The 25,018-nt window shown below is 48.5% G+C and overlaps 1 protein-coding gene across 3 annotated transcripts in view; it reads right to left on the bottom strand.

The window, feature by feature from the left end:
• CFAP46 (cilia and flagella associated protein 46) overlaps positions 1-25,018 on the bottom strand; it is a 2,698,259-nt gene that overhangs the window by 1,210,078 nt on the left and 1,463,163 nt on the right. For all 3 annotated transcript variants that reach the window (XM_069611407.1, XM_069611408.1, XM_069611409.1), the window contains exon 36: positions 17,042-17,177. In XM_069611407.1, the coding sequence (XP_069467508.1) occupies positions 17,042-17,177 (136 nt within the window). The remainder of the gene's footprint in view (positions 1-17,041; positions 17,178-25,018) is intronic.

Below are 25,018 nucleotides of genomic sequence, written 5' to 3'. Positions count from 1 at the left end.
CGCTACCGTTGGTGGGGGCTGCAGGGATATGGAGCATCTTCTCGCCGGGCCCTGACTGGCACGCATGCACGGTTGAGCAACGGCGCGAGGCTTGCGTTGCAGGCCTCGCTTCCGACTTCCGCGCATGCGCAGTTGGGTGACAGCGCGAGGCTTGCATTGCAAGCATCGCTTTCGCACCGGGGGCACGTTCCAGGAGGCGTTGCCTGTCTAGCCTAGCGGCCGGGTCGGGAGCCAGTCGCGTCTCAACGCGGCTTGGTTCCCGACCCACCGCTTCGCTCCTGAAGTTTCTGCCTGCCAGAACCTTGTCCTTATCTGTCTGCCTGTTCATGTCCTTCCCCGTAGCCTCTGGGAAGGCCCTGTTCTGCCTCTGTACCCCCCTGCCTTGATCTGCCTTGTTCCTCCTCTCCCTGCCTCCTTTCTGCCCTGTTCCCTTTTCCAGTTCTCCCCTTTGGTTCCCTGCCTGGGTCCTGTCCCTTCCTCTGTTGACCAACCAAGAGGCCCTCCGTTTTTCACTGCCTGATTCCGTGTGCTTCCTCCTGGCCAGTACCTTCCCTGGTTGGATCATTCATCCTTCCTGTTGCCTGCATCAGTTTTCCTCCAACTACTGCATCAGAAGCTGGACCAATTTCTACCTGCTCAAGTGGACATTTGGACGGCCTTCCCTATCAGTGCTTGCACTGTTCTGGCGCCACATTAATCCCCGGGGAAGTGCCTTGACTGTGGCCTCAGGAGTTAGTTCCCCTTCACCCTGTGCCCGTAGGGCGGGAGTGGAGCTGGCTTCTGGCGTTACCATTCTTCAGACCAACATCAATTGACAGCCTGGCATCTCCACAACGCGCATCCTCTGGAAGATCAGGTACGCCACGTCCCAGGGACGCACATCTTGACACTGTGATTTGCGGGTTACGTAGGGCTCATTAATCGTTTGCCCTTCCTTGCAACATCACTACACAGGCCCACTCTACCCATAGAGTTTAACTTCACAATTAAATACATAGGCACTGTCCACATGCAGCAGAGGGAAGTAGCTTGGTAAGTGTAATGTAGTAGGGTGAATGTAACTTGCAACAACTCCTCGCAGACCCACGACGGCCCACCGTAAAACTTCTTGCACGCTGCTTGCATTCGACTCAGCCACTGGGCTCAAAGGGGCACACCCCCACAGTTGCCCGATAGAATACTGGTGGTAAAGTCCAGGGGTAAGGGACAGCTGTGAGTATTGGCAAGTAAACAGACTCAATGTCAAAGGTGGATTAATAGATTTCAAATTAGAGTCTAGTAAAATTCTATTGAAGCATAGAAGTTTCAAAACCAAAACATCCAGCTCAGCTCAGCAACCTCCAGATATTAGAATATTCCTTGCTGAATGTGCTCGGCCTTAATGAAAAAAAGAAAACAAACATCATATGATTCATCAGTAACCCTAGAAGGAGAATGGTCCATACTTGGAAAGTGAGCAATTGGGTACTAGCCCCTATTGACACCCTTACATACCTGGGCTTGACTGTTGATGAGAAGGATAACACCAAAATGCTTATGGCTCGCATTAACAAAAGGCTAATCAGGCGGCTGCCCAGATGAAAAAAATCAAGGCTCTCTTTTGTAGGTTCTCAATTTCTCCACTATTAACCTTCTACAATATGAATTATATAGTACAGAGACCTCCACTGACCAAAGAGCCCTAGCATACAACAAAGTCGAGTCCAGGGTATGGAAGCATGCTTTGGGTCTGACAGATTGCATACCAATCTCAGCTTTAAGATTTGAAGTAGGGTAAATCATCACTATGCTGCAAATTAGATTGGAAAATTGTTCCTTATAAAGAAGAATGCAGGTTCCAATTGTGGGCTCATTATATGAATATCTTGCAGCTATCCTGAAGTCAACATCAATGGATGCAGTTATGAGGTTAAGGGAAAAAGCAGATTGGGTGTTGAACGGGATTGAGATGTGCCTAAAAGATCTCATTGAAGTAAAATAAATCCTGATCAGACAAGATTAGATGAGAACCATGTCCAGGATGAGAGAGTATACAAGAGTCTCTCACCCTTGCACAACCCTTTGCAAATGATTCAAAAATATTTTTTAAAACTTGGTTATTGGGCCAGGCCTATGGCTTGTGAAAGGTGAAACCCTGGTCTTACTTTAAGTGAGACCTTTTCCTGAAAGAATTGCAAAATTTGGGGTCTACAACAAAGGTCCTGCAATTCACTGACACGTCTAGTGGACGTAATCGCAACCAAGAAGGCTGTCTTCAGAGTGAGCAGCCGCAAAGAATAGGAGTGCATGGACTCAAAGGCACCTGCCATCAAGAAAGTCAAAACCAGATTGAAATCCCAATCTGGGACAATAAAGGGAAACGTATTCACAAAGCCTTTCTGGAATTGGGCCATAACTGGGATTGTAAAAAATCCGGGGACCTTTTAAACACAGACAAGGCGGGCAAATATCCTTTGAATGTGGTAACCTGAAGACCTGCAGAGGCCAGTGACAGAAGTAACTCCATCACTGTAGTGGTGTGACAAGAGATCGGGCCAATTTTCGCGTTCCCTGTACCACGCCTCAAATCGCGAAATGTCTTCAACCTCCCAAGAACCCAAGGGATCATGGGAATCGGAGGGAAGGCATAGCAGAGGGGGGAGGTCCAATAAACCAGAAACGCGTCCCCTAGTGTGCCATTCACTGGGAATTCCCTCAGGCAAAACTGTTTGAACTTCCTATTGAGCTCCCTGGCAAACAGGTCCACTGATGGGGTACCCCAGCAAGACAAAACCTCCTCTAGGACTTCCTGGCACACTTCCCACTCATGTGAGACCATGCTCTGTCTGCTCAGAGCATCCACCAAAATGTTTTCTGTCCCCGCCAGATGAACTGCCAAGACCAAAATCCGGTTCTCCAATAGCGAGAACCACAGCTGCATCGCGCCTCTCTGCAGAGGGGGAGGGAGCACACGCAAACCCTGCTTGTTCAGGTAGTGAATGGCCACCGTATTGTCCATCAGAATTAGGACATGCTTCCTCTTCAGAGATGGGGCAAAAGCCCTCAGGGCCAACCTAATGGCTTGCAACTCCAGCCTGTTGATGTGCCACCTGGCTTCCATTGCTGACCAAAGGCTGTTCACCTGCAAGTCCTCGCAGTGAGTGCCCCAACTCTTCAGAGATGCATCAGTGACCACTCAGGCCTGAGGCCAGAAAGGTTACCCCCGCCACGAGATTGCTGCTGTTGGCCCACCAAGCAAGGTCATCGACCACTGACCTAGACACCCTAAGGGAATCTGCAAGGGTTCCAAGGTACTGGGCATACTGACCCCATAGGAGCCATAGTAGAGATCCCATACACAGCCTGGCCTCTTGCAGTAGAAAAATACAGGATGCCATGAGAAGCGGAGGAAGGAAGCTTCTGGTAAGGCAGCATGGTTTAGGAACAGGTTCATCATCTGCACAATGCTGTTGACTCTCTCCTCGGGAACAGGAGCATCTGGACCGGCGTCACATGGAACTTCTTCAAGTTCAGGGAGAAGCCTAGCCTGAGGAGTAGTGAGCAGTTGTCCTTTACGGGGAACAAAACCCACTCCGCCAACTTTGCTTGGATCAGCCAGTCATCCAGGTGCAGGAATATGTGGACACAGGCTCCCCTGAGGTGAGCCGCGACTACTGCCATGAGCTTGGTGAAGACCCTTGGAGCAGAGGTCAACCCAAAGGGAAGTACTTTGAACTGATAGTGCTTGTCCCCTATGAGGAACCTCAGGAACTTCCTGTGCTTGCAATGTATCAGCACATGGAAATAAGCGTCCTGCAGATCTATTGACACCAGCCAGTCTTGTACTTCGAGAGCGTAGATACTTTTTCTCAACATCACCATCTTGAATTTGTCTTTGCTCAGGAACTTGTTCAAAGCCCTGAAGTCCAAAATGGGACAGTGATCTCCTCCCTTCTTGGGTACCAGGAAGTTCTGGGAATACCAGCCGGCTCCTCTCTGCTCGGAGGAACCTCTTCCACGGCACCCTTAAACAACAGGGCTCGCAGTTCTTCCTGGAGCTCATGTCGGTTGGCTTGGAGGAAGTGGGGGTCTGTCCAGTGGTCTTCTTAAGAAGGGCAGACAATAGCCCCACCGCACGAGCTCCAGGGCCGAGGCGTCGGAGGTGATCTTCTGCCATTGGGACCAATGCTCTGGCAGCTGTCCACCAACCGGTAAGTCGTGGGAGGGGAAAATCAAAGCAGCTTAGAGGGCGGAGCCACCCCCACCACTGCCTACTGGTCTCTGGAAGCCCCCCTGCCCCTTCTAGAGTGTGATAAATGCTTCTGCCCTGTCTAGCCTGCGTGGGCTGTGCCTTCCTGCGGCAAGGTACATAACGCATGTAGTCCCTGCCCCTAGAGGTGAAGATGAAGGCAGGTTTGACAGCTGTGCAGCACAGCTATACCCAGCGATTTTGCAGAGCTCTCCGACTCTTGGCTGAATAATTCTCCCTCGATGGGCGTGTCCAGCAATTAGTTATGGACATTTGGCAAAAAGCCTGAGGATCGTAGATAGGCCTGTCTCCTCAACGCCATCTCCCATTGAACGGTATACGCAGTTGGCCACATACAGGCCTGTTTGCAGCGACTGTCTGGACAGGTCCTTCCCATCGTCCAACAGGTGTATACATTCATCTTTCAGCTCCCCCTCAGGGATGTATTCGGTTGCCTGCTCTACTGCCTTCCAGAGGCCGAAAGAATATATGTCAAATCCACAGGCTACGTTAGTGGTTTCAAGGCCATGCTGCCAGGTGTAAATACTTTCTTCGCCATTGCATCAGTCCTCTTACCCTCTCTGTCAGGAGGCAAATTCGAGGTAGAGGAAGCCACCCCGGTGGAAACTGTGGCTTCCTGCACAACAAGACATTCCGGAGAATGGTTAGAAGTCACAAATGATAGGTCACCTCTTCCCTGCCTGTTCTCCCGAGTCATAGTGGAGCAGATCGGAGGAATGGAACAGGGGCGCTACCACAAGGAGGCTACTGGATCAGCAATTGCTAGGTTCAGTGGCATGTGTCTCTCTGTAACTGGGCCCTCATCTAGGATGTCTGTCAATTTGTGTCCCTGGGCTGGCACTGCCGCAGCATTCAGCCCTAAAGTGTTGACCACCATAGCCACTAGTGACCGAATTTGGTTGCAAGGCTGGCTCTGCTGTTATTCTATATCTGGGGTGGGTCCTGTCTGCTTGCATCATGGAGCCTTTGTGCCAATGCCAAGAGTTCTGCTTAGTTGTCGAAGTATTCGGAATAGGCCAAAATTACCAAACCAAAATTACCGACCTCACCAAAAGACCTAAAACACACACCACAAAAAGTTTGAACTACCAAAAGTTCAAACTTTTTGTGGTATGTGTTTGGGTCTTTTGGTGACGTTGTCAAAAGAAATAATTAAAAAAAAGCTGCAGGGGTGTCCCCCTCAACACCCGCTCACTATACAGTATAGTGAACGAGGGTTGCAGGGGACACCCCTGCAGCTGCCCGAAAAATTAAAATGAAAAGGAACCGGCAGCGCCGGTTCCCGATCATGAAAGTGAAAGGAAACATGCGCCGCAGGGACACAGCGCATCGGAATAAAAGGTAAGTAAGGGTGTGGGGGTGTGTGCTTGTATGTATTTGGGGTTGTTTTACTATCGATGACTGCATGGGAAATGTAAGTGTAATAACAAACGGGTATGTTGTTGGGATAAACAACCAAGGGAGAGCACAGACAAGCCGTTGGATTCCTTTTAACCGTTAAATATAGATCAAGGATGGTAGCACAAAAACAACGGTTTTGTAGGGAATAATATTATTTTTACTACTTGAAAAAAATCTTGAGGCAAAAAAATTGGAGGTGGGTCACCTCTAGTTCACAAGTGCAAGGTAGTTCAGGAGGGTACCAAATCCAAAAGGGGGGTAAGTGCTTCACTGTTCAGAACTGGGGATTAGATTCTGGAACTGTGAGATGATAGTCCGATCTAGATCGGGTTAGCTGTTCATTTTCTGTGTTCTGTGTCAATTTCTTTAATGGTTCCCGTGGGTAACAAAGGATCAGAGGTATTGACTGTTTGGAGATGCACAAAAGTTAAAACACAGGGGAGACTTCTTTGGCCAAGGGGCCAAGAAATGGGAGAGAGCTCTTCTAAAATTGCACACTCATAGCATCTGGGGGTGTGCTGGAGAGGTTGTGGATGCAATTCCGAGCTGCAGCAGTGCCACGAGCAGACGCCTACACGCAGACGTATACCAGAGTGACTGATCAGATAGCACCAGCCCAGTCTGCATAAAGCAATTGTCCTTGTTTCAGACTTCTGAAACCTTGGGATTGACTCCTTGTTTTGAACAACGGTCCTGAAGAAGATGGCTCCATTATCATTAGCCATTGAAACCGGTCGACCCTACAGGTCATGAGGGCTCTCATGACCTACAGCAAATATCTCAATTGGAAGGAATAAGATATTGCGTGAACAACCTCTCCAGCACACCCCCAGATGCTATGAGTGTGCAATTTTAGAAGAGCTCTCTCCCATTTCTTGGCCCCTTGGCCAAAGAAGTCTCCCCTGTGTTTTAACTTTTGTGCATCTCCAAACAGTCAATACCTCTGATCCTTTGTTACCCACGGGAACCATTAAAGAAATTGACACAGGACACAGAAAATGAACAGCTAACCCGATCTAGATCGGACTATCATCTCACAGTTCCAGAATCTAATCCCCAGTTCTGAACAGTGAAGCACTTACCCCCTGGGAAATGTAAGAACATTTTTGTATTGTGTACATTTCCCATGCAGTCATTTCTGTCGCAGGTTATTTACCCGCTATAAAATCGCACAGATCCAAGTATTCGATGCCCCCCGTCCCTGCAAACACAGGATCGATGTCAACTTGGTCAACTCCACCATTCGCACCGAAGATCGACACCATGGAGCCAAAGAAATCGGTCTGGGAGAGTGGAACAAAAGATCTGTCACTGATTGTCGATCGTGGGGGCTTATCTCTCAACGTCGATGAAATGGCTGTCGGCGTCGAACAAGGCATAGGCACTGAAGAGGCATCAGAGGCAACCAAACCCTGCAGCTCGCGGGAAGGCCCCTACATCGAGCGTTTAGGTTCTGTGTCGAGCCCAAAGTCTTTCCTGACGCCAATGGCATCGGCAAAAGGGCCTGCATGGGATAAGGAGTGCCAAGCACCGCTGCTGCCACTGACGTCTTCTGCTTGGGGGCACAACCGCACCTACAGCTGCATGTTTTTAAAATATTGGCAACATTTGAGTTTTAAACTTCTTCCCACTCTTGTCGAGTGGTCGGCCCAGCCAACGGCTTACCTATTTCTGACAAAGAGTCGGAATCTCGTTGGTGCAGGTGGCGCATTTTCTTATGAGACGACTAGGACTGCTTCTTTGTCTTACACAGATGTTTCTCTTTTTCTTTTTCAAGAGTAGGCCCCTCAGTCTCGGCCTCAGAGGATCGGCCAGTTGACCGTGCAGGTGATTTTGATCCAGTCGGCCACACACGAGTTGTGCTGCCCGCTCACGCCCAGATTTCAGGTTCATCTTCGCACATGAAGCGCACCCCTCAGTGTTGTGACCTGTGCTGAGGTACCACACACAGATGTCGTGTGGGTCGGTTACCCACACCTTAAAGTCACTGTCACAGTCAGTGCACCTTTTAAAACCCGAGATCCGAGACGCTGACATCTCGCGGTTGACAAAAAAGCAAATCTGATGAAAATCCATCAAAATGAGTCGAAGGCTCAATAACACTGTGTTCCTCGGAGCAGCGTCTAGAGCGCACGGAAAAAAGGAACTGCGGTATGGGACGTAGTGACGTGATATATATATACATATATACACACACGACTCCCAACATCACGTCCGGAGCTGATGATAGAGCACCGAGCAAGACGGATCGACGATCGAGTCCAGGTCCACTACGCCCCCTGTGGAAGTCTTTTCCGAGCAGCAGAGCCAGAGGATGATATCTATCAAATGAGGAATCTGCGGGAGAAAGGCAATCCCTTGAAACAAACTAAAACTCTTAACAACAGGAGAAATACGCCAGATTAGACACTCAGAGGGGCTGTGATCTATGTCAAAATAAAGGTATAATACAGAATAGAGAACACATCCTTCTGGAATGCCCAGCACTGAAAGACCATAGATCTCGTTGGCTGGGTAGGTTTGTACATAACACTCTAGTGCTGGATGTGGGAAAAATCTTTATCCGTATTTCTAGTGGGGAGGAAACTGTTGTAAACATTGATGTAGTAAAGCTATTACATCATGTCGGTCTCTTTAAGATAAGGTGGTGATTCAGACAGTATGTCAGATCTTATTTTTCACCTTACATATCTACCACTTGGAAACGTTTGCATGGCAACTTGCTTACCCGGGAGATTGGTCTTCACATTTCTCTCCGATAAAATGTTTAACAAAGCGTATCTGTTTTATAAGAAGTGAACAAAGATTTACATTTCTTATTTGGTCACTGTCTACATATGGTATCTGTTTGTTTTTGTATTCATTTATTTTGTTGTTTTTTACATTTTAATTGAGTATTTTTTTAAAAAACTATTTATTTTGGTTACAGCATAACAAGCAGGTTATCCACAATGGAACTCCCATCATTAGCGACATACATGAAATTTGTTCACTCCCTCCCCTCGGCGGTCCCAATCGTGATCTCCGCTATGTTCGCGGTGCTCTGGTGGTCTAGGGATCTGTCAGGACTCCGGGGCCCTAAAAAGTTTGTCACCAGGCGCAGGTGAAAAGTCAACGCTGGGAATTTGCTATGGTAGTCCAACACTGGAGCCTAGCAATCAGTGAAGCGATGGAGGGCCCCCTCTTTCGCTGCAGTGACTTTTCTCAGCCACTAGTATTTCCCAGACTTTTATCCACCAGAGGGACAGTATGGGGCCTTCTTGCATTTTCCACTTGCGAGCCACTGTGATCTTGGCTGCTAATAGTAGCTGCGTCAGCAGTTTAGCGTAGCTTCCTGTTTTAGGGTAGCAGTCCGGGCTCACTACACCTAGGAGAATCACTTTGGGGTCCATCAGCAGTCTGCGTTGGGTAATGTCCTCAATGATTTGTATGATCCTATTCCAGATGGACTGCACCGTTGGGCAATCGCACCACATATGTTCAAGGGGGTGCAGGTCACGACTTACCCCCTGACGAACCCCCGGTTCCGAGATCCGGTGGCGTAGTTGAGCATATGTGAACCTCTGCCTCTCAGTTACCTGGAGGTGGCCTTTGCATTCCTCGAAGCTGAGCAGAGTGTTGCCCTCGTAGAGTTGCAAAAGGGACCTGAGACCTCCTGCGGTCCATCGGCTGAGATTTGATGCCTCCATCCATGGAGAGAAGTCCGGGTTCCAGATGACCGGAGCGAGAGGGCCCAAGTCCTTGGGCAGCTTCTTCCTTCGCTGGGCCCATGCCTATGCCTCTAGAGTTGCTTTGGTAGTTGCCAATATCCATGGTCTGCGGCTCCGGAGGGCCCCTAGGGTGTGCATTAGCCGACAATTGGCTTGCTCGATCCCGGCCCATTTCGGGGGGATTCTTGTTCCGCCTAGGCGGAGGCGCTCGCCATTTGGGCTGCCAAGAAGTACTTCGTGAGGTTGGGTAGACCCAGGCCGCCCCATCTAGCTGCCCTGTCATGACTTTCATTGGTATTCTAGCCCTGCAACCCTTCCAAACAAATTTTGCAAGCTTATTTTGTAGTTGCTCCAGGGCGTGTTTCGGAGGGGAAACTGGGAGAGCAGAGCACAGGTACAGAAATCTGGAGAGGAAGTTCATCTTGCATGCTGTGACCCGCCTCAGCAGGGAGATTTCTTGGCTATCCCAGCGATGCAGGTCGTAGTCCAATTCCTTTAATGGGGGGGAGGGGAGTTGGATGCATATAGCTTTTTCGGGTCCGCTGTGAGGCACATCCCTAAGTAGGCTGATGAGTCGAAGCTCCATGTCAATGGGCACAGTGCTTGAAGGGTGGCTATGAGGGGGGCACCCTAATTGACTGCCAGTGCCTCCGATTTGGAGTAGTTCAGCTGAAATCCCGCTATTGTTCAAACACCTTCAATTCATTTAGAATGGCGGTTAGTGAGGCCTGACAGTTGGTGATGGAGATCATTACATCATTACATTTAGCGCCTCAATGCCTGTGGGCGAAAGTGCGCTCTACAAATGCAAATAAATAAAATAAAAATCGTCGGCATACGGGAGATCTTGAACTGCTCCCCATTTATATCCAGCCCAGTGATTTTCTCATTAGATCGTGTCCTTTGGGCAAATGGTTCCATGACCAGGGCAAAGATCAGCGGAGAATGTGGGCAGCCCTGCCTTGTCCCAGACGAGAGCGGGATCGAGGTCTTTTGGTTGAGTCGCAGTGATGTTTTAGGGGTTTTGTAATTATCCAACAACATCCTTTGGAATGTGGGGCTAAACCGGAATGCTTCTAATGTGAGCCGCATAAAGTTCCAGTCCACCCTATCGAAGGCTTTGGTGGCATCCAAGGTCAGGCCTGCCAGGCCTCATCAGTCTTCGGTCGCCACTTCGATGAGGTTAAGTGCTCGGCGGATGTTGTCCGCGGTGCTTCTGCCTCTGATGAATCCCGCCTGGTCTTGGTCTATGATAGATGGTAGGACTCGAGCCAGCCTGTTCGCCAATACTTTTGAGTATGCGTTTGCGTCCACATTAAGAAGCAATATTGGTCTATACGATGAGCATTCTTTAGGGTCTTTGCCTGGCTTAAGGAGCATGATTGTAGTGGACTCCTGCATGGATAGGGCTATAAAGCCCGTCTCTCAGAAGGAGTTGAAGAGCTCTGTCAGTGGGTTCAGAAGCAGGGGGCGAAAGAGTTTGTAGAACTTGGGCGGGAAGCAGTCTGGGCCAGGGGCCCTGGGCTTCAAGGACTGGAGTGTTTCCTCTACCTCTTCGGTCATAATTGGGGCCTTTAAGGCGGTTCTGTCTGTTTCTGAGAGCTGCGGTAGCCGGGCGCCCGCTGCAAATTATTCCTGGAGAGCATGTGGGCAGGGGGCTGAGGTCAGGGTGTTGGATAGGTGGGGTGCCGCTATTTGTAGTTTAGCCACTTCCCCATACCGGGTTCTGCCCTCTGGGTCCTTCAGGGCGATGATGTGGTGTCGTCAGCGGGTTCTGGCTAGTTTGCTCACCAGGTATCGGTTAGCTTTATTGCCATTTACATAATAGCTCTGCTTTGTCCTAATCAGGGACTGCGCCCTGTCCTCAGCATAGTGAGCCTCCAGTTTCCTGCGGGCTAATCTCACCAGTTTGGCCGCCTTAGGCAACCATTTCTTCTTCAGGATCGAGTCTGCCAGAGCCATTTCCCCTTCCAGCTGGGTTCTTCTCATTGCTTGCCTCTTCCTGTATGCGGCGGCTTGGGCTATTAGTTCCCGTCTTATTACGGCTTTCATGGCTTCCCATCTTGTAGCTGTTGGGGTCAGGTCAGGGGGGGGTTCTCCTTAAAGTAGTTCCTGATCGCTTTGGATATAGCATCTCAGACCGTCATATCATGTAACATCAGCTCATATAAGGCCAATCACCGTCTTTCAGGGGGGTCCGGGTCAAAGATCCTTGCGGTGAGGAGGATCGTGGAATGGTCAGACAGAATTGTGCCAATTTCAACTTTGTCTGTGAACTGCAGGAGCTGCAGGCTAGCTAGGAACAGGTCAATTCGGGATGAGGAATGGTGGACATGGGAGAAGAATGAGTTATCTGCTGTGTCTGGATGGAGGACCCTCCAGGTGTCCACCACCCCCAGGGTTCTGAACAGGTGGCAGAGGCTCAGAGCAATCTTGAAGTCCCTGGGTGATGAAGCGCCTGGTCTGTCCAGCAGGGGGTTGGGGACCCCATTGAAATCTCTGCCCAGAACCTCCTGGCCCTCGAGAAAGGGAAGGAGGGACGACTCCAGTTCTGCGAAGAAGGCCTCCTGACCATTGTTTGGCACGTAGCCCGCGATCAGCATATGGAGTTGGCCATAAAGGTCCCCTTTAACCACCACAAATCTGCCATCTGGGCTCCATAGGGTCCTTTTCTCCTTAAAGGGGGTGCCTTTCGCCAGCAGGACCGCTGTGCTTCCTTTTTTGCTGGTTCCAGAGGCCAGGTATTGGGTCGGGAATGCCCGGCAACGTAGCCTAGGGAAGTCTTCCGCTAGAAGATGTGTTTCCTGGAGGAACGCTACCGAAGCTTGGAGGTCTTGCAAGCGGCAGAGGGCGGACTTGTGTTTTATGGGGGAGTTCAGGCCCCATACATTTCAAAGAGATATAGCGTAGCTTGGTATGTGGTGGAGGGGAGGTCCGCTGGTCGCCTTCAGTGGTTAGTTGGGCAGTGAGGGGGTTAATCAGCAGCTGGCAGGAGTCTTCCAGTGGAGGGTAGTAGATACGGGTCAGCTGTAATAGGGTTTTAACATTAACCCAACTCGTGCCAAACGTGGCCCAGTAACCCTGAGGGCCGGGAAGGAGCGCAGTCCAACAAAAAGGCAAAAACATAAAGTCAACCAAACTAGGCCTAAAGGGCCTCGTGCCAGAGTGACTGTCCATCCACTCGGCTGGGGCATTGCGTGGGACGCCCGGGTGCCAAAAGAATAGCTTTTGGCATGGAGAATCGGCAGTTGGTTATTGGTCGTGTGCGCTGGGGAGCTTCCCTCCTTTCGGGACTTTCCTCCAGCGACTGCACTTTGACCTTGTTGTTGAGCTGCGTGATTTATCTGCCGGGGAGGTAGTCAGGTCATCTTCGGGGGTTGAGGGCTCACAACCCATGATGCCACAGGCTTCCTCGAGAGCATGGATCACCCTTGCCTGACCCTCAAATGTGAACTGCAGCGAGGCCGGATCGAGCCACCGATATTTGATCTTCCGATCCTGCAAGAAAGCAGTCAGTGGTCAGAGGGCTCGCCGACGTTGGACAGTTGAGGCGGCTAGGTCTTGATAAAGTTGTATAGTGGCCCCCTGGTATGTAAGGTCCCCCTGTGAGCAGCTTGCCATTATAATTTTATAATTTCTTGTTTCGTGGTGAAAAAGTGGACTCTGGTGATCACCTCAAGGGTAGGGGTTGTCGGGGTGCTCCTGTGACCCTGCAGTCTGTGGGTGCGATTCAGGAGGAGCAGTGACTTATCACAGTCTGGGAGGAGGGTTTGGAAGAGATCCCTGAGGTAGGAAGGGAGGGCTTGGACCGATATCGTGGAGGGGACCACCCTAATGCAGAGGTTATTCCTGCGGGCCCCATTTTCCAAGTCTTCCTTTTTGCAGTGAATGCACTTGGTATTGTCCTCCAGAGATTGGAGTTTTTGTTGCAGTTCCACGACCTGGGCTGAGTGTTCCATGACTTAGTCTTCTGTGTCCCGAACCCTGTGTTCCACCTCCTCTACGCGACCGTTCAGGCCCTCTATCTTAGTTGTGACCTCTGACATACAGTTGCGGAACTCCGTCTTGATATCCGCTCGGAGGGCGTAGATATCGTCCTTTGTGGCCCAGGGCCCCTGGGATCTCGTGGGCAATGGGGGGGTCGAGCCAAAAGGGGGTCCGGTTGTTTGGATTTGTCCTTTAGCTGCAGCGGGATGGCTATGTCGCCGATTTTGGGCCCTTCTACTTGGACATTTCGGTGCCTGGGTAGCTGTCACTCAGAGGTTTTTTACTGAGGGCAGCTCTCCGTGTTATGGGGCAGAAGCAGAGTGGGCCTCCAACTTCCCCCAGCTGGGTGCACTGGTCTTTGTGAGGCGGTATGTTGGGGGCCCCCCTGATGAGTTAGTGGGGGGCACCCAGTCCATGTGAGTGGGTGGTTTGGTTCCCTCTGCAGTGGTTGGAATGTTGGTCAGGCCACTTGCCGCTTGAACTTTATGTCAATGGTGGCGGGGGGAGGGACCAGGCTGTTTTGAGGATAGGCTGGGACGATGGGCCAGGGCCAGGTGCCAGACTTCTGCCGGTGGCGGTGGAATGTAGTGGAGGGAGAGAACTCCCCAGGTTTTCATCAGATCCGCGGAGACCCAGGTGAAGGTGGTCTCGGGGGGCCTGCCACCCAAGGCGGGGCCACCCCACTACAGGGTCACTCCAGGCTCCTCCTGGTGGCTGCTGGGGTCGGCCGGCCGGGGCCCGCAATGGGGGCGCGCAGGTTAGGAGAAGGTGCAGCCTTGGTTGGTGTTGGGCTTGCGGTGGCGGGTGGGGGGGTTCAGCGCGGCCTAACGGGGCTCCGGAGACCACCAGGTAGCAACCTCAGTCGTGGTCAGGGCTGAGAGTCAGCGGGAGCCCACACCACCGGAGCGCGAGGCCCCCACAGCCCCCCAATGCTTCCCCTGGTTGCTGGCCGGCCCCTCCGCACACCCCGGCAGCGGGTTGGTAGGCCGGGCCGGGTGCAGCTCCCATGGGGCAGCTGTGGCTGGATAGTTGGATAGTTGTATTGGTGGAGTGATGGGGCCAGCGGCCCGGAGAGCTGGTGAAGGGAGAGGGCAGTGGTCTGGCCCCAGCTGGAGTCGAGTCTGTGGTAGTGGGGGGGGGCTATTGAAGGCCCCCTGGGCCCCAGCAGCACCAGGACAGAGACGCTCCGGCGATCGCTGCGTGAGGAGGTGTCAGGCACCCACGTGGGCACCACCAGGTGCGGGATCCCTGCATCCCTTTGGGGCTCCACCTCGTCGCGGGCAGTCCTCTGAATATTGTCACGGCCGGGGATTACCTCCACTGTGATCCCAGTTGGCAAGCTGGGATGGGCTGGAGGGTCAATGCAGGCCGAGAGACGCTTCTGAGGCGGTCTTCGGCTCCCTGGCCCGGTGTCTTCACCCGGCTGCCATTTTGGGCACCGGGTCCAGGGAGGGCCTCAGTGGTCAGGCGAACAGGGGCTTCCCTGCTCCGATTCTCACCCAGAGTCTGGCTGCAGGCTCATGAGATATTCCGATGATCAAGCTGTCTCCATGCCAGATTTGAGCTAAAGGATGGGCATTCTGTGGCGGGAAGCGGGGCATTCCATAGAGCTGTTAGTGAGGCGTCGGCATCGTGGGAGCCTCAAGCCACGCCCCTTAATTGAGTATTTTAACTATATCTGTTTTAATCTGTTTTTTCTTTTAATGTGTAAGGTTGAGTATGCACAACCAATAACACAATAAAATAAAAAAATTAAAAAAGATGCACTGGTTATCTTTTCCTGATGATGTTGGTGATGTCTCTATTGTTATTTTTTAAAGCCATGTCCCCCAGGAGTTAAAGCACCTCCAAGGCACTGCAGTCTGGCTGGGCATGCACTTCTTAGTTGTAGATGAGGGAAACGAGAAACAGGGAACAGAGATGGGAACTTCAGGACCTGAAGCTTCTAAGGCGTAAGTATATAGGAGCCTAGCATGGGTGGAGTAATGAACATGTTGTGAGATATCGAGGCATATAAGATGAAGCCCAAGGACAGAGTGGAGGAGATGGAGGGTATGGGAAAAAAGCCTACTTATAAAGGCTTGGTGAGACGTTGACAAGAGAAAGTTGGTTGTTGGCCCATGGTGCGAGGACCCTGAGTGAGAGAGTTGGGTATGGTTCTAGTTGGTTCTAGTTAGAAGGCCTGTTGAGTCCTAGAGTGGCTTCTTATCTACCTACATATCAGAGCCTTTTGGAGACACTGGCTGAGATTTAGCATTTGCAACCATTTCAATGGGAGATGTTCACTCCAGTCCTGAGATCTAGGAGGAGGTCTTCCCATCATAATCTGGTCACTGAAATACACAGCCGAGAAAGCAGGAAGATTAAGAGAGATGCTTCACTTAAAATAACTGATGGGGATGGACATCAGGAATCCACAAAATGACTTCTTAGAGGCATTTCACATACATGCTTTTCACATCTCCCCTCACCCGCAATCAATTCTTTTGTATTAAGTGACCCGGGAGAGAATTTGTCCTGGGCTTGATGAGACTTTGCTTTTCAGTTTTTTGACTCTCACCCAAAGAAACGGTTAGGGCAAAGCACTTTGAAGTTGACTCTGGAAACAGAGAAGTTTAGTCTCTGCATTATGTATAACATGATTAATTAGTCTGACCTATTCTTGTGAGCAAAGTCCAATAAAGAGGTATTGCAGGTGATTTCTCAAATGGTGCCCCATTGCTTTACTCAGGTAAACTTTGTGAAAGTAGTCCAAGGGAGAAGAAAAGGAGGAGGGTAGGCAAACAGGATTAAGAAGTGGGCAGGGGACTGATCGGAAAGGTGGTGTGATTGTCTCATTGAAAGAAGAGGGGAAGGGATATTTAAGTGACAGGCTTAATGATGTCCAGAAAAAAAGCAGGAATGAGATTCCTGAGGTAAAAGGCAGGATTGAGAATTTTTATGTTAAACAAATGAGAACAATCCAGGATGAGACAGTTATAGTAAATAGAAATATAGGAAGGAGGGTAGGGTGATAAAGAAGTTAATTGCATATGGAGAAGCTACGGAGAAGATGGGGAGAGACAGTGGTGATAATCTACTGAAAATATTACTCCTTGCCATGTTGAAGGAGTGCATCATACAAGAGGTGCCTTATGTAGCAAGTTGGGGGGCTAAGCAGGCAGTAGGAGAGATTCAGCATTGATGAACATAGAACAGTGGGGCACAGAGAGTACAGGAATTAGAGAGATAGAGCTAAAGGTTTTATGCACAGTAGGAGAAAAGAGCGGAAGAGAAAACCGAGGATAAAGATTCAGGAACAACAGATCTCAGGTTACGACTATATATATGATGGAACTAGTGAAGGGAGCAGGGAGAAAGACAAAGGTAGAAATTGGTAAGGAACACTGTGGAGGTTACGGTCAGTGAAGGCTAATGGAAGAGATATATCAGAGTAATGGGCTGATCCAGAGGAGAAAAAAGGTTAAGAGAAATACCAGAGTTGTGGGAAGGAGAAATAAACTGGGTGAGGTGAAAAAATCAAGGAAAGAGAGGAAAGCAGAATGAAGTTGAATAGTTCAAAAGGTAGGATTAAAGTCAGTGATAAGAAAAAGTGACATGGATTAAAGGCGAAGAGAAGTTAAAAGAAAGTTAAGTCTGGTTTTGCAATTATAATTGTTGTTGGGAAATGTAAATTAGGATCACTATAGAGTACCTTTTCTTTATACTTAAATGATTTCTTTTCTTTATCTGAAGTATGTGGGTCACAGTCCTCTTCATCAATGCCCGCTTTTCCATCTTGATACGGGCACTGCATTTTTATTTTGTGCAAGGCAATCTCCTGTCTACAACTGAAATACAAAAAATAAAGAGAAACAGATTTACAAGCATGTAAATTTAATATCTTAAACATATGCATAGATTAACAAGTTATGTGCCTTATTGGTAACATGGATTCGGTTGGATAGAATGTATCCTCTGCAGATTTTCTAAATGTTGAGCCTGCAGGTTAGGACTTTGAAACATTGTGAATCATACTCGAACGGCATGCAGCCTCCACCAGAAGCAACAGTGTTCAGGGTATACATGGTGCTGCCCACCACCAACGCAACAGCTCTCCAGATACACCCTGCCACCTAGAGACTGTGCTCATTCCAATGTTACGGAGGGGAGGGGGACAGGTAGATAAAGAATCTTCTGAGGAGACATTGTATCTATCAGAACCAAGGTTTCCCATCAAATGTGTGACTTGTTCTTCTAATAGATACCATCGGTCTGAAAATTCCACATCTATGAAAGTTTCCCACAGCAATGCAAATCAAAAAATAAGGCAGGAAAACGGTCCTCAGAGATGCAAGGACAAAGGGAGACCAAACCCAAAGATGTGCTGCACCACAGCCCTACTAAACAAGGCCTCTGCCCTTGTATTAAAGTCTACGCATTAATGCTTTGAAAAAGAATGTGGAGTTTATCAAGTCATTGCTCTGCAGATCCCCTGAATTGGGACCCCTCCCCTTTAAGAAAGCAGTCTGTCTGTACTACCGTTACCCACCAAAAACTCTAAGTACTTGACAGCAGATTGGGTTAGCTTACACTTTTTAGGGTTGGCTGTGAGTCCAGCTTTCCTTAAGGCCCTCATAAGAGTGTACAGGTGATATAGGTGATCTTCCCATGTCCTACTATGGATCACGATGTCATCAATGTATGCTCCGCAAAACTCAGAGTAAGGTTGCGATATCTGATCCATAAATCTCGGGAATATTGTGGAACCACCATGGAGGCCGAATAGTAAGACTTTGAAATGGAACAGCCCTATTGGAGTGGCAAAGGCAGTATTTTCCTTATCTGGTCCAAACAGTGGAACCTGCCAATACCCCTTTGTAATATCCAGTGGTAAAGACAGCATTACTCAAAATATTGATCAAATCGTCTATGCGTGGCATTGGGTATGAGTCAAAGGCTGAGATGGAATTGACCTTTCTGAAATCTATACACAACCTTCAACTCCCATCAGGTTTTGCCACCAGTACGATGGGGGAGGACCAGGGGCTGGTTGAAGGTTCAATTATATCAGCTTTAAGCATCCGACCCACTTCTTTAATAATTATATCTTTTTGGAACTCGGGTAAGCTGTAGCGTCTTAAATGCTCTGCCTTGACTGCATGTGTACGGATGTGGTGATATATACCTTTCAACATTCAAGGTTCTTCACAGGATATGTCATATCGGAAATAACTTGTTTCTGGTTGTTTGTGAGATTAAGGGGAATTAAAGGTACCTCATCCACAGCTTTAGGTATCAAGCAGGATAATATGGTAGCGTTGGACTCAGGGGGGTTTTCCTTCCACTCTTTTAAAAGATGTATGTGGTAAACCTGGTTCTTTTGTCGGCGGTTTGGCTGAAAAACGTTATAATTACATGGGCCCATTAGCCGTACTACCTCATATGGACCATACCATTTGGAAACATACTTATTATATGATGTGCGTATGAGCACTAACACATTTTGCCCAATAGTGAATGAACGTAATACCACTTTCTTATAAGAAGTCTTGTGTTGTTACTGGGCCTTAAACATATGTGTCTCTACCAGTGATCGAACAGTGGCCATGTGTTCTTTAAGCAGAGTTGTGGTTTGACAGAGTGTCATTGGGGCCTCTTCCATTTTCTCCCATGTTTCCCTCAGCGTGTCTAGTACATTCCTGGGTTCTCGCACATATAGTAATTCAAAAGGGGAAAACCTGGTGGAAGCCTGGGGTTTTTTCTGATTGCGAATAATGCCCATGGAATTATTTGGTCCAGGTTTTTCTCATCTTTCCATAAGGGGTGTTTTCAGTGTCTTATTGAACCTTTCTACGAGACCATCCATTTGGGGATAATATATGGAGGTCCACAGTGCGGTGATGTGAATTAACTCCTTAACCTCTCCCATGAGCTTGCTCATAAAATTAGACCCTTGATCGGTTCATATTTCTTTGGGCAATCCAACCCAGGAAAAGAGGGGCAGCAGGTGTTTTAGGATTTGCTGAGTGGTGTTGATTCATAGAGGGAAGCTTCAGGGTATTGTAATGAAACCATGGAATCAACAGTAAGACAACAGACACAAGTGATCACAGTTCAAGGGTGTCTATTGAACTTCCATTGGGTTTGAAAAACGCCTATCTAATCCTAAATCTAAAGATGGAAGCAAGCTATGACCATCAAATTATAACGCAGTGCTAGTCGAGTCTGTCAAGATAAAAGGGCCCATACTAATAAACCTATCGCCAATCCTTACTCTTAAATACAAATAATATCATGCAAAAGAAAAGTGTTCAAGAAATTATATATCAGGATATTCAAGCTGTTGGATTCCCTTCCCCATGTTTTCAGGTTGGGACAAGGCGGCACACTGGAGCTTAGCACAATCTCCAACATCTCTAGCATGAGGATGCAGTTCAAAACCTCAACATCAGGGCCTTCTGTGCCAAAGTCTCTTTGCCATTCAAAGTCTCTTACTCCTGAGGGCCTGATGCGATAAACAAACATTAAAGTTCCTTCCTTGTTTGCAGATTTTCACATGCACACATTTCCACAATATTCACAGTTTGGTCTCCTTCGTTGGGGCTCAAACCATGGATCCCACTTCTTCGGGCTCAGACCCCCTTTTTCTTCACAGCGTTCAGAATTTGGGCTTGGACCGTGGATCCCCCTCCTTTGGGCTCAGATCCCTTTTTCTTCCCAATGTTCACAATTCAGTCTACCTCATTCGGGCTCAGACTATGGATCCCCTGTTCGGCAAAGTTTGAATGCAGTACCCTCTGGGAACACTACAAACAACTCTGACTACAGGTATAGACAACCCAACCTTTGATATAAGCTTGTACTACACAGTTTTGGTAGTGTGTGGAGCAGCCATGCTTATCTCAAAAGGGGAAATGTGAGTAGTAGTGGAGTTACACAAAGATTCACAGTTAGAGGTATTCAAATAAACTCTTGCTCTCAAGGTTACTTGCATAAACTATTATTAATTTATTTATCAGTCAGTTATAAAGCCTTCTTCAGAAGGGAGCAACAGAATAGTAACACACAAATACACTTCAATACTGTACACTCTGAGTTTCTGAATCAGTAAAGACCCTTTTGGGATGGTCCACAGACACAACCTATACCCACAGGTGATTTCAATAACAAGGGTGCTGGAAACATTAATATCTTACTGTTGGCATTTAGAATACGCTTAAAAGTTGGTAAAAGGCAAAGGTCATTAGAACACAAGAGATCACAAATATTCTTAAGCAGGGCAAATACTTTTAGATCCTCTTAGAAGAGTCATACAATTCAATAGGCTAGGCCAAAGTCAATAGGCAAAGTCTTGTAGAGGATGAAGCACTTCTGGTACGTAAATGGAAAAGTCTTTGCACAAGTTCTTAGGAGTCTTTGATAAAAAGAAAAATCAAATGTAGGGCCACAACCTGATTAGACTTCTGAGTTGTGGAAGTTACAAGCACTTGTACAGTCAGAGGTACGTTCTCTTAGACTTGTTTTACAGTACCTTAGCAATGAAGAAAAAGATGCAGCTGATGACTTCTGTTCCTGTGCAGCTCTGCAGATCTCACTGTTCTTGGGCCTCAGTCGTGCGGACAAGAGGGAGGCTGTAGGGGGACTCCTGCAATGCACTCAGACGGTCAAAACTTGCTACTGGTAAACTTCACTCTCAGTGGCTGTTTCGTGTTTCAGCTCCTTGCGTCTACCGCAAATTGCAACAGGTGGACTTTCCTTGCTTCTGGGGTCCCGCCCTGTGTTGAGGGGGCTTAGGCTTGATTAGTCCTGCTTCTTAGGAGTCCGTAGGATCTTCCAAAAGCTCTAGGCACGCTTAAAAGCAAGGCACACAATCTGGTGTTCCTCTCCCTGGCTATACGGTTACCAGCAGCAACTCTATGGAAATTCAACCAGCTCCGAGATAGATGTCTAGGTGGCTTACTTTGGAGTTGATTGGTCCCACCAACTCAAAGAGAAAAGTCGTCCTTGCAGGGACTTCTCCGTCGATGCGAACCTGGCATTTCAGCACTTCAGCAGGGCTTCACCGGGCAAACCAACGGCCCAGGAGTTGCAGCAGGCGTCCTCTTCAAGTTCTTCTTCGGTTCCTTCGGCCAGTGGTTGACTCTACCTTCCAAGACAAAAGACTCGCCTTTTATTCAGTTCTCTCCCATTTATTCCAGCCTAGCCGTCACTCACCCAGCAGGGTGGCTGTCCTTGCCGGACAGTCAGCCAGCCAATCACCACAGAGTGCATTTGGGCATCCTAGGAAACTAAGCACAGGGAGTTTTGGGCAACTCCCTCACTTCCTGCCTACCCTAGACACTCTCGAGCCAGAGGCAGGCTTCACTCCTGAATCCTGCCAAAGGCGAAATGAACAAAGAGACCAAACCTGGTTTGGAGCGCAGACAAAATATCTAGAAGGACCTTTCCACAATGAAATGGCACAAAAAGAAGACCGGGGGCCATTTTGTCAAAGATGGCTCCTGCGCCATTTTGAAAAAGATGGCTCCCACGGTTGCTTTACCGGAGCTGCGAACCTAGCCCGCGGTAAATGCAAACCATGGTAGTTCAAATGAAACCACTGCCACCAGCCATTCAGTGAGGAAAGGGTAACATAAAATTATTTACATGAGGCTCTATGTTATTTATTTATTTAAAATTTTTAGAGCGCTCAATCAGCCCGGGGGCATCGTGGCACTGTTACAAAGAAACATATGGCTGGTTACAGAAAGGAAGGTTAAACAGAATAAAGGCATTTTGATTTACAGTATAAGCATACAAGGTATCATGTTTTTTCAAGGCATTATGTTTTACAGTAGCGTTCTTTTGTTACATTACAGACATCAGAGCGTTTGAGGTACAGAACTGGTAGATGGGGGGAGAGCGCAGGTTAGGTAAAAAGCATTGTTTTGAGGGATTTACGAAAGGAGAGCAAGGATGGTTCCGCTCTGAGAGAATTGGGGAGGTCATTCCAGAGCTTGGGAGCTATGTGTGGGAAGCCTATGCCTCCAGCTTTAGCTCTTCTTACGGTGGGAACTTGGAGTTGGTTGTCATATTGGCTTCTTATCAGACGGAGCGAGGATTTCATGTTTATGGTTTCCGATAAGTATGACGGACCGGTGTGATTGATACATTTGTGCGCGAGGGTGAGTATTTTGAAATTGATTCTTTCCTTGACTGGGAGCCAGTGAGCATTTCTTTGGACCTGTGATATGTGGTCAGATTTGGGGATGTGCAGAGCAGCGCGGAGGGCATTGTTTTGCACTATTTGGAGCTGTTTTAGATTTTTAGAAGATGTACCGGATAAGAGGGCGTTGCAGTAGTCTAGTCTGGCTCCTATGGTGGCTCTAGCGATGGAGAGGCAGTTGGGCGTGGTGAGGTAGGGTTTTATAGCAAAGATGAGTTCGGTGGTCAGTGCGGATGAAGAGGAGATGGCGCTGACTTGTCTGGTCATGGATAGTGTGGCGTCCAGGTAGACTCCTACGGTTTTAACGGCAGAGGAAACCGATATGCTGATGTTTTCAATGGTCATGTGTGAGTAGTCTTGGCTAAGCTTGGATAGAATTTCGCTGGGTGCCAGGATGATGATCTCTGTTTTGTCGCCGTTAAGGCAGAGACCATTGATAGCCATCCAGGTTTGGATTGTGGAGTAGATGTTGAGGAGAGCATCTGTGTCTTTGGCGTGGTCTCCAGTGAGTGGGAGGAGGACTTGTGTGTCATTGGCATAGTTGGTGTAGGCTATGCCGAGAGCGTCCAGTAAGTCAAAGAGGGGTTTAGTGAAGAGATTGTAGAGTGTCGGAGCAGTGCAAGAACCTTGTGGGACTCCACAGTTGATGGTGGTAGGGGGAGCGTTGGCATAGTCAGAGTAGACTTTCATGGCTCTGCATTCTAGAAAGGACGTGATCCATGTGGTTGCTTTGTGAGAGAAGTGGGCTGCATTGGAGAGGTGAGATGTGAGGATGTCATGGTCAACTAAGTTGAATGCTGCGGATAGATCGAGTAGAAGGAGGAGAGCAGGTTTCCCTGTGTCCATTATTTTGGTGATTTGATTCTTCAAATCTAGGAGGGCAGTTTCAGTCCCATGCCCTTTGCGGAATCCCGATTGTCTTCTGCCTAGGATAGCATTGGTTTCAAGGTACTGCTGGATTTGGTTATGGGCAGCTTTATTTAGGATTTTGAGGAGGAAGGGGACGGTGGTGATGGGACGATAGTTATTAGAGGAGGTTGGGTCTAAGGAGGGTTTTTTTAAGAGCGGGCAGACCCAGGCTTCTTTTAGGCATTGGGGTACGGTTCCTGAGGAGAAGGAGGCATTGATGAATGCTGTGATGATAGGGGTGAGGGCTTTCGAACACTCTTTAATGATGGTGGGCGGGATGATGTCTCCTTTGCAGGTTGAAGGGTTGATGTTTTTGAGTAGGGTGGAGACTTCTAACTCTGTGACTTCTCTAAAGGCAAAGAGGGGTAATTCCAGGTGGGCGTTAAGGGGGGGTCGAGAGAGGGGCGTGGGGATGGTGTTGAGTGCTTTACGTTGGGATGCAATTTTGTCTTGGAACGTTTTGACTTTGTAAAGGAGGGCTGTTTGGATGCCTGTGCACCAAGCTTCATCCTTAATGATTTCGTCAGGGCTGGACTCGGGGGTAGTGAGTTCTTTGAATATAGAGAATATTTCTCTAGATTTGGAGCTGGCTTTGGTAATTCTCTGATCATATGATTCAGATTTGGCTTTGAATATGGCATTTTTGTAGGTCTGCGCTATTTCTTTGAACTCGTTGAGGGAGGATTGATTGGGTGTCGATTTCCAGTTGGATAGGGCTTTTCGTTTTTTAATTCGCAGGGTAGATAGTTCTTCTAAGAACCAGGAGTTTGAATGCATAGATTTTTTGGCTTTTTTGTCTTCCAGCGGTGCAATAGAATCAATGGCTTGGGCAAGGGCATTGTTGTAGATGTTGGCGGGAGAGGTAGGATCTTGATTAAACGGGTGCTTGAGTTCAGGGATATCCAGAAGCAGGGCAAGGTTGGTGGCAGTGAGTTTTTTGGAGCTTCTGACTTTAGCGGGCGGGGCATGAGTGATGGTTTTACGAGTGGGTGTGGTAGGGATGGTGAATTGGATGAGATAGTGGTCCGTCCAAGGAAGGGCTGAAATAGAAGTGATGGTCGATGAGCAGTTGTGATCTGCTATCCAGTCGATATATCGTCCTTTGCAGTGAGTCGGGCTGGTGATTTTTTGTTTGAACCCCATGTGGGAGAGATCCTTGGCTAAGTGTGCGGCAGTCGTATCTTTAGGATCATCTAGGCCAAGGTTAAGGTCACCAAGTAAAATGGTTTTGGTGGAGTGTTTCAAATTGTTGCCTATGATTTGGAGGATTTGCTTTTGGTAGTCTGGGGAGGAGCTTGGTGGTCTATATGTGACTAAGAGGTTAATGGTGCAGATAGGGGAGAGAGCTAGTTTGGCATAAAGAAGGTTGGCGTTGCTATCCCATTGTTGGTCACACAACCTAATGGAGAGTGAGTTTTTGTAGATGAGGGCAACGCCCCCACCTATGGAGGTTTTGCTGCCCTGTCTGAGGATGGTGTAGTCCTGGGGGAGGGCGAGATGTATGGATGGGTTGGAGGGCTCATGCAGCCATGTTTCAGATATGGCTAGTATGTCTAGTTTGTGGCTGGTAATGAG

This window comes from Ambystoma mexicanum, chromosome 8 (genome assembly GCF_040938575.1).
Source record: "Ambystoma mexicanum isolate Mex_15411 chromosome 8, UKY_AmexF1_1, whole genome shotgun sequence".
Taxonomy (NCBI): Eukaryota; Metazoa; Chordata; class Amphibia; order Caudata; family Ambystomatidae; genus Ambystoma; species Ambystoma mexicanum.
The sequence above is the reverse complement of the archived record's forward strand: the minus strand, read 5'-3'. Positions and strand labels throughout refer to the sequence as shown.